The following is a 16830-nucleotide window of genomic DNA, read 5'->3' as shown; positions in this document are numbered from 1 at the left end:
AAAAGTATGTGAAGATGTTGTGAATCTGCTCTTATGTCCTCTTAAAAAGGATGTTATTTCTCAGAAGCATATTTTAAAAATTTCTTTGAGACTGTAGCAGAAGGTCCTTGAATACAAGTTTATTATTGGTGTTTGAGGCTCTTTCTCTATAAACCCCTGCACTTCTAAGATGTTTTAGGACGACCTTTCAAAAATTCTTCTTTGTGTTCAACTTATACCTTTCAAAAATCCCATCTTCTATTTCTAGAATTCATGTTCTTCCAAGGTGCAATGGCTGTCTAATAAAATTCAAGGTCATTATCAGTGCACTGCCTCAAAAAGACACTCCTGACTTCATTTCAAATTCTGTATCAAGCAGGAAAAGGTATGCATGGATTTTTTTGGTTTTTTGTTTGGTTTCTTTGTTTTTAAATTTCTTTTTAAACCAAAAACTTTGAAGCATAGCTATTCAAGGAAATGGAATCTGTTATGAATTAAGGATTTTCTGCATGGAATAAAATTAGTTAGGTTCTCCAATGTTTATAATAGTAATTTTACATACTTATTTAATTATTTGATCATGAAGAATACATCATCAAGGTAGGGTTAAATTAGATGTTAGCAAGAAATTCTTTACTATGAGGATGGTGAGTCACAGGAACAGGCTGCCCTGGGAAGCTGTGGATGCCGCATCCCTGGAACTGTTCAAGGTTAGATGTAGCTTTGATTAAGCAGGTCTAGTGAAAAGTGTCCCTACCCACGGAGGGGGGTTGGAACTACATGATCTTAAATGTCCCTTCCAAACCATTTTATGATTCTGTGAAGGATCCATCAAAGTACAATGTCTTGTCCTTTCACAGTGACAGCGGACAAAAGATGTATTCTTTCCAGTCAAACCCAAAAGAGGTGGGATCTATATCTAAGCTGCATTTTTCATCAGGAATAGGTATCAGAGATAATGTTTTTATGAAATCTCCTCCATGATGTAAATTTTAAGCAAAAAATCTAATTCTGCTGACCAAGAAATGTTCTGCAGCTGCTTTCTTCTGCTGACTGTAGTCTCTGTGCCAGGAACACCAGACTTCTGAGTATACTTCCAGAATAAGAAAAGAAGTAGCTTTCTTACCATACCTTCCTTCATTTGTCTGGGTCATAAATGAAAATAAATTCACCTAAAATTCCCTGCAATCAGTAATTTCGGTCATTCTTAGCTGCTGAGGAATGGCTCTCCAGACCTGTTGTGGTTACCATCACACCTCTGGAAGAGCCAGCAAACTTGCCTCTTAGTGATTTTCAGGGGTACAGCAACACATTGCACCATGATCTGCTCAACAGCAGTTTCTAAAATAATGAAGCAAGGAACAAAGTCAGGAGGGACATAAATTTCTTCTCACAGCCTCAAATCATTTGTTTCTCTAAGTTTAGCTACTGTGTAATAGCAGCTCTTACTGAAGGTTGCCTCCTTGAATTAGCATTAAGTTTTGAAATCTTGGGAATATGGGATTTACACTCACTTCAGCCCCTGCAAACACAAAAAATCCATAAACTCGATTGACACCACCATAATACAAGGCGATAATTAATGTTGTCAAGGGTATTTTGTACACTGAAATTCAATTGTCTAAGGCTTTCTCTCAAGCCTCCTAAAGTGTGTCAAATTTCATTACCTATGATTTAGTATATGGTAAATAACATTGCATCTTAATATATGCTTTCATGTTGGATTTATAAAACACAATATGGGAAATGAAAGTGACACACACAGTGTCCAGGGACAGCATTTAGCCTATTGTCAAAAGCCAGTAGCTGGCTAGTTGACCTCAGAAGAATTTTTAGCCATTTAACCACAGCTACATAGCAACACAACTGATAAAAGGAATCCAGGCATTGGTGAATTGTTTTGTAATTTTTTAAAATTATTTTAGGGGGTTCTAAAAAACCATGTAGCAGTCAGCAAACATACTGTAAGTGTCAATATATATAATAATGAATTATATTCTTATAACTTTATATTTGCTTTCAAGTAGATGTTAAAATTTTGCAATTTTCCTACCAGATCAAATCGTTTGCCCAAATACAGACCTGAAACAACATTGCACAGGGATAGTCATATGTGATCCATGAATGCACAGGTGAGACCCAAGACAAGTCCTATTAAAATCTACAGCAAAATACTGCTCAGAATCAAAACAAAACATGGGAGCTTAAATATCCTGATGCCCTAATGGAGAAATTTTATTTTAAAAAAATGTATTACAGATAATTTCATTTTTCCAAATCTCAAATCCTCCTCAGACTCATGCTATAAACTTCTGGCTTCCATTATTTCGTGTACCAGGAGGTAAAATGCTATTCATCAGTTCCAAAGAATAACAAATGTTGATTTTTATCCAATTTTAAATCACTTCTCTTATTTTTAATTTTGATCAATATCTGAAAAATTGTCTTCTGTTTAAGACAAAAAATTCTTTTAAAAATTCTCAAAAATTACAAGTGAAAACAACCATCAAAAAGTCTCTCTAACTATTTTAAAGTCTTGCTCACACCACTTCTCTTAAGAATACTTTTTTCAAAATCCATTTTTAAAAATGCTTTTTAAAAATCATTTCTGCTTTATGATCTACATTTCATATGATTTGCTATGAAAGATAATGAGAAAATACTTTGAATTACAATTATTTTAATATTGGTGATATTGTCCATTTCAAAAGTGCAAATTTTCCAGAAAACTGAATTTTGCAATGACTGAAGCTACTTATCTTTGAAGTTAAATCTGATGATCATTATTTCCGTAAAGAAGTAAGGAAACACTGACCTATGAAAGCATTTGATTTCTAGGCCAAAGAAATGTAACTTGCCATTTTGAAAATTCAAAAATGCTTCCTTTAAAAATTTCTTAATGAAACTCTTGACCTGTCCTTGTCCAAAAAAGATTTTGAAATTTACATCATTCAGGAAAAGAAAAGAGCACAAAAGCCATTTACGTATGTGTATATGCATATTTTCTACTTACTGAAAAAAAATAACTTTCTTTTCCTTTCAATTTTGCTGGGAAAACTTAAAATTATTGGTTACATCTGACCTAAAGTCCATTATTCTTTTATCAGTCCATCAGAATGATAAATCTCACCAACACTACCTCTTATCCTAATACATAGCATATTGATCAAGTAATTAACTAATGACTCTGAAGTACATTAGTGTAAGAAAATATTTTAAAATTACCCACTTGAAGCACTGCTCATCTACCTAAGCCTGGAAAACTCTCAGTGCAGAACTTTTAGGGGGATATATGGCCATGCATTTTAATATATGTTAAGCTTTTTTTAAAAGTTTTGAAAGGATGTATATTAAGTCTTCTTAGAGTTTCTCTTTTGCTAGTAGACAACTTTATTCTCAATTAACACAGCTGTCAAACAGAATTAAATAATTCTAAAAAGCTTTTCCACAGAGATTTAACAGCAACAAAGCAATATACATTTAAAAGAGAACAAAATAGATCCCTAGAGTACAGGATAAAAGACTGAAGACATGCTGAGTCTTTGATCATGTGCATTATCAATTAGCACTATTCTGATCAAACCCTGTGTTATTTACCCAGTAGGAGTCCTGATAACAGCACGTCCTGCAGATGGGATGATGTCTCCAGTCAGCATCTTAAATGTTGTGCTTTTCCCAGCTCCATTTGTTCCCAGGAGTCCAAAACACTATCAGAGATATTGGGAAAAAAATCAATATGCTATACTGAACAAATAAATATTACTTCTTCAAATTTCTCCCCTTTCCATGTTTCCTATTATATATCTATAAGAAACTGTATATGGGTACAATGTGTGTGCTAATTACCAGAAGTGACTTATTTAGCATTCTAGTCCTCCTCTTAAAACCCTGCCCAACAATCAAACCCATTATTTATCCATATTATCAGTAAATGCTACATTTGAACAGGAGGATTTTAGGTCCTGCTTCCACACCCTGGATATCAGTCCATAGAGTGAATATTTCCAAGCTTGTCATGAGCTGCTTCACTGTGTATGACTGAATACCAGACATCCAAGAGACACATTCATTTTGAACACTTATTTCAGGCCCCTAGCTGCAATAACTTAATGCTTAATCTAGGATAGGATTCATAATAAGTCTACACATAGCCCTTTATGATTTCTAAATAATTTTTTCATGAACTTTCCTATTGATTTATAGGCTTTAATCAACAATAATGTCCTCCTGGTTACCTCAGATACCCAACAGCTGATCAGTAAGTAGCAGGAACATCACTGCGCCTGTGCTGCCATGTGCGAGTTTCACAGATTTTCCAGTTTTATATTATCAACCAAGAAAAGTATTTTCTTTCTCAGTAGTTTAGAAATTAATATCTGCAATTCCCCAAACCATCCAAATAATGAATAAAGCCCCCAAACACAAATATTCTCAGCACTAAATTTTGATTTATTGAAATAGTTTCTTTGTATATGCCATATTCAAAGGTACTGTGATAATTTCAGCATGGGAACCAAAAATGTGCTGTGGTAACAAATTCAGGATGCAGTCCATAGTTTGCTATTGAGTTGGGTATTTTGTTTTCTCTTTGAACAATAAACTGCTATGCTACCTTACTTATGTTAGCCTGAAGTAGAGTAATTTGGTAAAGATAAGCAAGAAGTAAAAAATTAACACTCTGATGAATGTTTAACCAAAAAATAAATGAACAGTTCTTCTTCAGCACCACCAGAGTTTCTGCTTTTATCCAGTTTCCAATTTTCCAATTTTAGAAATTACTACAACTGAATTTTTTCTGCTGGTATCTACAGGCCCTTCACTGTAGACACACTGAGTATGTCTCAACAATTGCTCAGAATAAAGTGTTACTTTATAAAAGGGGGAAAAAAAGACTCTTTTACCTCTCCTCTTGGTATGCCCAAGCTTATGTTTTCCACAGCTGTGTTCTTCTTACTGAAACCTCCATAACACTTCCTGAGGTTGTACAGAAGTAGGACATCATTACCAGTTCTTCCACCAAAGAGTCTCTGTCGCTCCATTTCTACATCAACATCTTCTGAAGGGCTGTCCATGCTGTCAACTGAGCAATGACCCCTACAACAGAGGATGATAATGAGTGATACATGGAAAATTGGTCATCATTTGCTGCATTCTGTATAACTCTTATTTTCCTGGTTGTAATCCCTTAGCACTTGGTGATCAATTCTCATCAGAACTCAAGGGAAAAACTACTACTTGTATTTTTTCTGTAGTTTACATCAATTCAGGTACACCATGTTATAAGAAGTATTTGTCTTCAGTTGTTTAAAGGAACACACCATTTTCTTTCTCCGAAAATAAGTTCAGTGCCCACTGTGGCAGAATACAAATGATAACAAACCTTGATTTCCAGAGGAGATCCCAATGAAGGAAAAGACGTAACAGAAGTAGTAGTGTTCCCTGGAGGGACATTGCCACAAAAATCCAGCCCAGGAAATCCATCTCAAAGGGGCTCACGTAAGAATCTATTCCAAAGTTCCTGGTCAGGTCAAACTTGATCTGATTGTATGAAAGCTCTATTAAGCCCTGGCCTAGGCAGAATTGTGGGAATATGATGAATGCCCATTTGAGGATATTGTAGATGTTGTGAAAACTCTGTATTAAGACATGGGAAGGATGAAGGAGAATAAAGATAAAAGGGAAAAAAAAATTAGTTTTCTCCAACAGCCTAATGAGCAGACTTGCAAAACTGGATACTGCATTCAAATCTCATTTGTGGTAAACTGAATTCTAAAGTGAACATATTGTGAACTATTTTGGGGTTCAGGGTTATATAATAGTGCATTTTAGACTTTTTATAGCCATGGCATTCTGATCTTAGTTGAAGTTCATAGACAGTATCAAAACACATGGAACCATGATTCTTCTATTTCCTTAACATTTCAATATTTGAATAATATCAAATTTAAATCACGAACTTAAACCCAAGTGAATACTGAATTTGCTTACACACTTGCATGACAGATTATCCAGATTTGACTTTAAACATCAAGTTTTTGACCTGTACATGAATAGAGTCATACTCATTCTGGAAGTCCTTTCCATCGAGTTGTTTAAATACTGTTATGACTAACTAAAAATACATACATGGAGTGAGAATGTGCTGTATAAATTACTATTCATACATTTCATTAGTGATCCTAGGAATATGCAGCTTATCTCTTATGTCAATATTATTCAAACACATTTTACAATGCATATAATCTATTTAATCGACCAGAACAGCTCCCATTATGTGCCAATTACAACTTAATGGTCTAGAAAATGTCAAAGTTTCAATTAACACTGTTTTTTCATTATTACAGCATGCTTTTTTGGGTTATAGACAAGTTAAAATTCAAGACGATAACAGTCAATATAGAAAAATCATGAATATATAAGAACCGTATGTTTTTCTTCAGGAGAAATCTTATCTGTACAAATATATAAACACACATGAACATTCTCAAATATATATATGCATGTATGTGTGTGTATACATGTCAATTTTGAAAAAGGTAAACCAAAGATTTGATACTGACCTGCACTTTGGAAATTATAGCTAACAAGCGAGGTAAGAGAGTCACCAGCATGGTACACAGGCCAAACACAAAATTTAAGGAGATGTAGGAAATAAAAGCTACATCTGAACTTGAGAAGAATCTGGATGCAAGATACATCCAAGGTAAAGTTGCATATCTGAAAGTTTAAAGAAACAAAACTGTCACAAATAAGTTATTCTTTTGATCCCCAAAAAGCCAGTTATCACACTAGAAAAAAATCGTAACTACTGTTCCTTATTTTTAAGGCAGGCAAACAACTCTTCAGAACAAGTGATTTAAAAAAGGGACAAATTTGGGATACATATTCTTTAAAAAACTAGCTTATACTTCCATAGATATACACATATTTACTGCCATGTTATGTGCAGATATGATCCATTTTTGCATATATGAGGTGTAGATATTTACTTTGACTGTTCCACACAGCTCGCAATCCTGATTTCTGGATGATTGCAAATCCATGCATCTGACCAAGCCTCTAACACAGATATAGAATTAAAACCAAATATTTAAAGTTTAAATCGTGGATGCTGAGCAGTTATTTTTCTGAGAGGCTTTCATAGGAAGGAAAAAATAAAAGGAAATAGTGAGCAAAGGAAGAGAAGAAAAATAAGTAAAAAACCAATAATTTTTGAATTGGAACTAGTGTTTGTGCTGGTGATATGTGAGAATTGAAAAATCCTACAGACCATGTTATTACATTAAGCAGGTTGTCAGTAGAGTAATAGCAGTCAAAAATGAGTGCATATGAGGATAAGACAGCATGTCCATGATTACATCATCTTCACTCTTTAACGGAAGGAGGAAGGCACCTCCATCATGACAAATCAAACCATGCCTATCCAGAATGGAGCACACACACACACTTTTTATTTATAAAGAGATGTTTATAAAGGTTAAAACAAGGCCCAGGCAATCAGCATGTGCATGCCATGTAAAGAAAATTTATTTTCCATTCAGCATAGTGCAAGATATATCTGTCAAACAAGCAGTACATAGACTGCAGGAGCATATGTATCAGCATACACTATCGTACATCAATAAGTATATATGTAATGTATATATAAATACTTCCTGAATAATATTAATATGTAAGTGGTTTAATAGTGAGCTCAATGCAAGAGCAACTAGCCAAAAGTCTGTGAATTCACTTCTTCATTGCCCTAAAGTGTAGTTTAGATTACTAAACTAAGTCATAAAAGTCATTTTATTAAATGACTTTAGAATACTAAACTAAGTCATTCCCTTTTCAATTCAGTATTCTGTACTTTATAGATGAATCTTTTGCATTGAAGAATGCCAAAATCCTTTACCTTAAAAAGCAAACTTTCAAACTCTGCTGGGAAGTAATATAAATGTTATCTTCAGTTTACAGGAAGATAAAGGCTAAATGACTCAATGTTTGGGTCTCAAATGAAATTGTAACTATTCAAGATCCCACTATACTTTTCAGCATCCTTTTGCCAGTCTTAATCACACTATCTTTCCTTCCCTTGATGCACATACCAAAATCACTGTTCTCAGAATAACAATATCATAAATACATGTCCATCCTTGGAAACAGTTCAGGAAAGAGATGATTTACAGTGCTACTGCTCTGCTGTAAATGAAAGCAAAATTTGATTTTTTTGCTTATAACTGCTAAGAAATGAGTAAGACTTTCAGACTCCTAAAGTTATATGATGTTCAAATGCAGTCTTTAAAGTTGGGGCCGGTTACACCTACATTTCTGTCCTCTTTCTCTTCCCTCAGCTGCAGTTGCAATTTAGTATTTTCTAAGTATAAAAGAACAGTTTGGACTGCTTAAGCATTTAGACTAGCAAACACCTCTGCAATCATCTAAAAGAGAAAAAGATGCAGTTTAATTTTATTTTTAAAGAAAATAACTTTTAAAGTAGCACACTAAGAAACTTGATTATTCTTTCGAACACACCCTCTTCTCTTTAACTTTTTTGTATAACTGGGCTATTTCTATCTTTGTTCTAGATCTGAAAATCCACACAAATGTATCCTGAAGAGAAAAATAAAATTTTAAAGGAAAAAAACACAGATGGTGATGGCATGCAGATGAAAGAGGGTTATATGCACAGTATTGGGGAAGATAAAATGGCCACAATAGGCTTCATCATATTTTTGGTGTAGTTAGGCTGAATAAAGGGTAGATTAGGAAGAGTGGAAACTGTGAAGTTTATCAATGTCCTTGAGACATGTTAAACTTACAGACAGATATTGGATCTTTAATATATGTTAATACACAGTGAATACACAGATTTTCTTGTTAAAAATCACTGCAACATCTGTTATGTCAGCCAATGCCGAACAGTACAGTAGGGATTATATTGAGCTGATTAAGCTGCATCTGCAGCCAACAAAATAAGACCCATTTTCATTCATTGACTTTTTTTTTTCTGAAATATTCAAAGTTTAACTCAACTCTTTGGTTAAAACAATGCCAATATAACTGGCACTTGATAGTACACTGTGGGCAGGGCCAAAGCCCATGGCACACCAGAAAGAACCCTTTCATGACTTCAGTAGACATACAGCTCTGTACTGTGTGCTTCAGTTGCTGCTTGGCTAGGGTTTCTATAGAAGCCTATGCCTCACTATATGACAGCAACTGGATCACAAGAAGGATTCAGTGGTTGTAAAGCTAATAAAAAAAAAGGTGTGAGAATTCATAGTGTAAAATCTTTGCACTAAGACTGGTTAGAATTTGTGCCCTTAACTTGAAGGAATCACTTGATGGAAGTGCAGAAGAAGGGAAATGAGGGTGGTACACAAGAAAGATTCAGAGAGGAGGAAATTATGAACTTTGGATGTTTCATACAAGTTATTTACAAAATCCTAGCATCGTGACCTCTAGAATAGTTCATGCTAGTTTGGCTATTCACATCCAGGAAATAGGAGCTCAAACGGGAATTATAAGGAAAAATGATAAATAGAATTATGCAAGGAATTTGGAGGTTTTAAGGTTTTACAAGAGACGATTTGGCTTTTTTTGGCTTGCAAAAGGCATTTGATGAAGGACAATTATGAAGTATGGTTCTGAATAAACTTTGGCTAGAATTTTCAAGAAAAAAATCCAGATTTGAGGATACCTAAACACTTTCTAAAAAATGAGTTGCTGGAGGCACAAAACCTTGAAAACAGTTTTCAAGGAGCAATATAGTAAATTGGGGGTTTTTTTGAAGGGTTTTTCTGAGACTCTTCTGGAATAGAACATGACATGATCTCATAGAAGGTCCTTTCTTCCTTCCTTGCCTACCATTCTCTCATTCAGATATTTCATTATCTAAACATCTGTCCTGTAAGATATGCACTCACCCCTACAAGGGTAGCAACAATTAGTTGCTTGAAATAAGTAATAAAATTCTGAGAAGCCTTTTCCTTTAACAATTCATCTTCAGCATTTCTAACATCACCTAAGTCAGCACATGGGAAGAGTTGTGAGTCCCACTATGAGTTGAGTTCCAGTATGTTTCAACAGACCTGGGGCTTCTGTGTTTATATAAATAAATAACTTCAAAATCAAACTCTGTCAGAAATCTTACCCTGAAATCATGATGTATTACAGAAGCTGTACATGTACAGCAAAACAACTTTAATTCTGCCCCTCAAGTGACACAACAGAACACACTGTTAATATAATTGATCCCAGGGCTGAACAGACTTACTTTTATAGAGATATCAATTCTTTATTGAAACAGCTATTTTAACCTTCTATTACAGGATTGCTTTTGGTTGGGTTTTTTTTTTGTATTGTTTTTGTTTTCCCCTGTTTGTTGCTTGGGGGTTTTTAAGGGTTTGATTTTTTTGTTTTTTGGGATTTTTTTTGGGTTTTTTGGTTTTTTTTGTTGGGTTTGGTGGGTTTTGTGGTTTTTTTTGTTGGGGTTTTTTGGTTTTGTTTTTTTTTTTGTTTTGGTTTGGGGTTTTTTTGTTGCTCTTGTTTTTCACAGGAAACTAAGCAAGAGAGTAGCATGGCAGAACTTTCCTCTCTCACAGTACTATTGGGAGACAAAACTCCATCCACCCCAGTACTTCACATTGGACAGACTTCTCATTGGAAATATAAACTCCTGGAGCTATGTTGAATTACAGAAAATTGTTAGAGCTGTAAGAAAAAATGTTTCTTACCTTCTTGATGATATTCTGCACACTAAGCACTGAAATTCTGACCTATGTTAATATTCCCTCATTTTCTGGAAGATAACATAAAATCAGTTTCTACCAGTAAACTACTGTTACACAGGCTGAGTATCTTCTAAGATGTCTGCACTCCTTTTTTTTTTTTTTTTTAATGTGTGAGTAAATCTCCCTCCACTTTTTTTGTTTAATTTTCAAACTCGCATTTCAGCCTGTTTTCTCACTATGCTTTGGTGAATGATAATCAGTTACAAAGACAGAAAACCATGCATCCAGCAGCAGGTGCAAGCTACATCTAAAGATTTATGTTTGTTTCTTGGAACCTGTAATTCCATAGTAGCATTTCCAATCACATACCCAAAGAGTATCAGCAGGAGAACAGTGGCTGCCAAGTTCTTTCGGAAAGTGAAGGCTGATAGCTGGAAGGCACTAATAACACCAACACACAGAGTGACTGGAATCATGTAAAACAGCTAGAAACAGAAGGAAAAAAAATTGAGCAGGTGAGCATCTCTTACTGGTCTTACCAAAATTGCATAGGAGGGTTTTACAAATTAACTTCTCCATACTTTCAATACAATTTTACTATAAGTTAGGAGGAGATAGGCAGAAGAGCTTGGAGATTTGATAGTCTGCACTTGCTGTGAAACTGCCCTCTACACATGAAACAACCTGACAAGATAAAATCTGACTACAGAATATCCCCCTTAATCCTATTTTTATTGACCTTTCCAATACATCCATTTAACAAGCTAACTCTTCCAGATAATGAGTCCATGTGGGGCCATTGCTCCAAAACATCAAATTACACTGTGAATACATAGGCTTGGTTTCAGAAATAGCAGTTTCACTGACTGGTGCTGCATTCATGTGGGAGAACAATAATGATGCAATTTTAAAAGAGATTTTAATGAAGGACCATGTGTGCTGATGAAGCAAATTACATCTTTTATTTGGAATGTTAAAAATATGTAAAAGCATTACAGCCATTAGGCAACAGGGAAAGCAGTTTCTCTCTTTAGTCTCTTGAAATAATGGCAACCAATTCTTAGGGGTGGCAAGTAGGGATTGGTACAGGAGATTCATTTCCAAGTATTCAAGAGAGAGGGGTTCTGCTTGCAAATAGCAATGTCAGGATGTGAAGACCTGTTCTCAGCTCCATTTTCAGTGTCTGCCTGCTCTGTGCACTGAACCTGAGCTCACTAAGTGCTGACTGCCTCCATCTCTGCTTATGTAATATTTAGCTTTATAGATTTAACCTAATAGAACTGAGATTCTGAGATACAATTGCAATAGAGGCAACAAATCAAGGTCTAGCTAAATATTCAGTGTAGAAGAACAACGTACTATTAAAATTAGACTTTCATACTGAAGTACAGGGAAAACCTGTTCCAAATTAAACCAGAGACCATCATGTCTTTGCTACTGGGAGAACATACTTTTTTTTTTAAGAGAAGGAAATGGAATAAAATGTAGATGGATGCAATGTTCTCATTCACAGTGTACCTTTTCTTTGCCATATACAAGTATCACAGCATACCACCCGTAGATATATGTTTCAGTTATCCTGAAGCTGTTTAAAAATATTTTAGAGAAGTCACAATGCATTTGAGTCCCAGTATTTTTCAATAGGCCTGGGGCTTCTGTTGAGAAATAATAACTTTAAAATCAAATTCTATTGGAAATCTTACCCTGAAATCATGGTATATTACAGAAGTTGTGCATGTACAACAAAACAGCTTTAAACAGCATTAATTTTGCCCCTCTAGTGACACAAGCTTAATCTGAACAAAATGTCTTTATTTCTCTTTACATTTTCCTAGCACTTACACTTTTTCCATTTGTTGAACATAGTAATGAATATCATTCATGCCTATAAATACAGTAAGAACAGTCTGATTCCCATGAGAGCAATTTCATAAATCAAATACTTCTGCAGACCTAGTAAAGATTCTGCTACCAGTAATACAAGACACAGCCTGTAATATTTAAAATACGTAGAGGGATTTAAAATTTGACAGTTCATATATTCATGTGTTCAGTGTCCCTAAATGATCTGTAGCACAATTAGCATTTAAAGCAGTGTCTATTCTTTCCCACATCATGATTGATCATGCAGTACTGTCTTGAATTTGTGAGAACATTTTGAGAGATTGGCAGAAAATAATGAGGAGTTGACTTTGCTCACAAGGAGAAACCGAATGATGGACTGTTTTTAACCAAGCCTTCTTATCTGAAGCAGCAGCAAAACGAAATACCAAGACTGACTGCCCAAGTAAATAACATTTGGAAAAATGTTCTCTTACCACAAGATTGCTCAAGTGTGAAAATTCTGATTTCAAGCATTTATGGGTGAAGATCTAATGTTTCAGAATTAGAATGGTCTAAATGAAAACAGTGTTCCAAAAAAAGGACCTTAAGAACATCAGGTCCAGCCATTAATCCAGCACTGCCAAGTCCACCACTAAATCATGTCTCTCAGTGCCATATCTACATGGCTTTTAAATGACTCCAGTGATGGACTCCACCACTTCCTTGAGCTGCCTCTTCCAGTGTTTGACAAAAATAAAAGGTACTAATCATAAGTATCTCTCATATTATCCACAACAACACATAACACAATTGTGCCTTGAAGTAGCTGACTACTGTTTTCAGTTTTCTCCACTAATTTGTCAGGTTTTGCCAGTGCAAGGCAAAATTCAAAGCGTAGAAATTCCTGCTATGAGCTGCTATGTGGAAGATTCTTTCTGTCTAGGCTGATTAGCCAATTTCCTTTTATTTGTATAATAGTGCACATAGCTAAAGCTAGCAAATAATTTACAATTCAATTTTGGGAAGCAAGGAACACAATCCCTGCTCACCTTAAAGTAGGAATGGTGACTTAATGTTTGTTAGCATGTCAGCCAAGAGCTGTCACTGGGCAATTCAAATCTCATTCATTATCCTGTGACTCCTTTTGCTCATTTATAAGAAACTAGCCTAAAGTGCATACCTGAGCACATGCTGCCTCACCCAATACATACCATATCACAGCAGAAGTTAGCAAGCCAGTAAGTTTTGTAACCCAGGCCTGTGATGTGTTGCAAGCGTTTTGTCCCAGATACTCTGTCCTTCACTATGGCAGTTCCAATGGATGCAGTAAGGATGGAGAAACCCAGCATGACACACAGTGCTACCCCACACTGACGAACATTCTCCATTCTAGGGTAAAAAGCAAAATAGTGCACTGAAAACACAATGGGGGAAAACCCCTCAAATGCTAGCATTTTTCAGGCCAACCTCTCACCAAAACACTAGACATTAGGACCTTAATCCTGATTGCAAACACCATAGAATCACAGAGTGGTTTGGGTTGGAAGGGACCTTAAAGATCATCTAGTTCTAACACCCTGCAATGAGCAGGGACACAATGTCTCTTCACTGTCAACATCTCAATAAAGAACAGGAACAAGATGCGTTAAGTTACAAAACTATAGGTGAGTTACAGAGCACAGCATGTGTCTGAGTTGTAAAGTGAAGCTTACGCAAATATTTCCCCGTTACAGAAAACTAAAATTTAAACCCTCAAAATCATTTGAGACAGTAACCCTGCTTAAAACTTATGACACAACCAGCATAAATTCAGTATTTTTCTTTACAAAATACTGCAACTATTTTTGGTATAAACAGTGGACTTTACAGACCGACCACACTAAAAAATGCTTCACTCAGTAGAACTGAATTATGTCTTTCAATCCACAGCATCTATTCCAGGTAACATATATTCTTATTTAATTGATAGTTTTGATTGTCTGCTGATTACTGCTGTGAAACCTTTTAAGAGTTTGCTCACATTTTGTCCTCATCCAACAAGGCTCCTCCATATGGTTGGCTGTAGAGTGTTATCCCTGTGAAAAGAAAAATAAATCACGAAATAGCAAATCTTATTAAGGACTTCAAGTTCTGGAGTACACTGTTAACACTTGTTACATGTATGAATAAAAAGGCTAAATATTTAGTAATCAACAGAAAGAGGTCAAATACCAGTCTGCAAAACCAAACACTGTCTCCCATTGAGTGATTTCCAGAGTCTGGAACCACTAAAAACTAATGAATAAACAGAAGTAGTACTGCTTTCCTGTGTTCTGAAGTTGAGAAATTTGTTCAACAGTGCTGTATATTGCTACAGAATCTACACCACGGAAGAGACCAAATACAAAACCTAAAGTAGAATTTGTTCATATACCTAATCTTCTGGGGTAGGGTAGATTATTACTGCAATTTATATACTTGGTTTAGATTTTAGATTAGATCTTTCAGCAATTTTTAGATTACTGATGTTTTGCTGAGAAAAACTGTTAAGCTAAACTCACAAAAGGGAAAAAAAGTCACACCTTTGATTGAAACTGTGGAGCTCTACATTAATAACGTGCCTAGTTTGGGAGTCCTGAGCAGGCAATGAATTCTTAGGCTTATTTTGGTTCTTGGTGCAACCAACCTGTAGCAATCTAGCAAAATGAACTTTGGAATTGGAAGGTAGTTTATGAACAAACACTGTGTCTTTTTGCTTCTTTTCTTTTCAAGAAAAAGAAGAAAAATTGTGGGGGGTGAAGGTGCAAAAACATTGTCACTGCAGAAGTTGCTGTTCCACTGGACTTGATGCTGCTTGTGACTTATCTCTGCAGGTGTGCCTGACAGATGTGCCAGCTGTGCTGCTTTTGTGCTGGTGGAAATAATTTTCTCCATAGTAGCTCGTATGGGGGTACGTTTTAGATTTGGGCTGGAAAAAATGTAGATAACACAGGGATGTTTGTGCTGCTATTGCTGAGCAGCACTTGAATCCGAGATATTTTCTGCTCCTCCCCCATTCCACCAGTGAGGAGAATGGGGGGTGCACAGGGAGTTGGGAGGGGTGACAGTGGGACAGCTGACCCTGACCAAAGGGACATCCTGTACCATATGGCATCATGCTCACCCTGTGACATGGGGGAAGAATGAGGAATGGGAGGGATGTTTGGAGTGATGACATTTGCTTTCCTAAATCAGTGTTAGGCATGATGAGGCCCTGCTCTCCTGGGAATGGCTGCACACCTACCTGCCCACAGGAAAGGGTGAATTAATTCCTTGCTTTGCTTTGCTTGTGCGTGTGTGGCTTTTTTTCTACTTATTAAACTGCCTTTATCTCAACCCATGAGTTTTATCACTTCTAATATTCTCTCTAACACACCACTGGGGCACACCAAGTGGGCCTTAAGTTAAACCATGACATCAGCATTATTTGATCAGTGTCTGAATAAATCTATGCTGTTCCAAATTAAAACAAAGAAACAAACTTAATCCTAACAGCAATAATAATTTTTCCAGTAACTTTGTAAAGATATAAATTATTAGTAGCCTTACATTGACTCTGAGGGGCACCACTTAATTGAATTTATTAAAGTCCAGTTGCATAAAGACAAAAATAAAAAAATCTTCATTCTAGTAACAGGTGAAATTTAACTAAACATGCATTTATTTTGCCCTTTTAATTTTTCATTTCTCATCTTCAAGCCAAAGTAATCTAAACATCACTAAGTCACTGCATGGTAAAAAGCTGAAAAACAGGATGATGATTAACTCACACATAAAATTTGTACAAGGTAAAGATTTTTCAAATAACAGCTAAATGCAGTACACTGAAGCCCAACGGTAGTTAGAAAAACAAAAGAAGATTCAAGCCAATAACATTTTGATGTATCACTAATAGATATCTTGCTATTTGTAGAAGTCTTTCATGTCATGTACCTTCAGGGACTGTTTAAAATTTTCCTTTGTTTTTCTTTTAAAGCACTAATTTTTTAAACAATTGCTGCTATTTATGCTGAAGCAAAACAGGCATATCAAAGAAAATATTTTTTCCCCACTGGAACCATGGAATTTCCATTTATGTAAAGGAGAAGTAGCATGACAGGAAAAAAATGTTTAGTTTAGTTTCCAGAAAGTTTTTCTAGGTTTTTCTAAAGCTTGAATAAAAGTGGGCATATTAGAAGAATCATAGAATATGCAGAATTGGATGGGACCCACCAGGATCATCAGATCCAACTCCTGACCCTACACAGGACACCCCAAGAGTCACACCATGTGCCTGAGAGCATTGTCCAAACAC

At 35.5% G+C, this 16830-nt stretch overlaps 1 protein-coding gene across 1 annotated transcript in view; it reads right to left on the bottom strand.

The window, feature by feature from the left end:
• Positions 1-16830, bottom strand: part of ABCA13 (ATP binding cassette subfamily A member 13) — a 170371-nt gene that overhangs the window by 35818 nt on the left and 117723 nt on the right. The window contains exons 42-48 of the mRNA XM_054640684.2: positions 14539-14593; positions 13730-13907; positions 11064-11179; positions 6540-6696; positions 5360-5613; positions 4881-5073; positions 3577-3686 (exon numbers count right to left, since the gene is read on the bottom strand). Of these exons, the coding sequence (XP_054496659.2) occupies positions 3577-3686; positions 4881-5073; positions 5360-5613; positions 6540-6696; positions 11064-11179; positions 13730-13907; positions 14539-14593 (1063 nt within the window). The remainder of the gene's footprint in view (positions 1-3576; positions 3687-4880; positions 5074-5359; positions 5614-6539; positions 6697-11063; positions 11180-13729; positions 13908-14538; positions 14594-16830) is intronic.

This window comes from Agelaius phoeniceus, chromosome 1 (assembly GCF_051311805.1).
Source record: "Agelaius phoeniceus isolate bAgePho1 chromosome 1, bAgePho1.hap1, whole genome shotgun sequence".
Taxonomy (NCBI): Eukaryota; Metazoa; Chordata; class Aves; order Passeriformes; family Icteridae; genus Agelaius; species Agelaius phoeniceus.
Note: the sequence above shows the minus strand (reverse complement) of the source record. Positions and strands in the feature narration are given on the sequence as shown.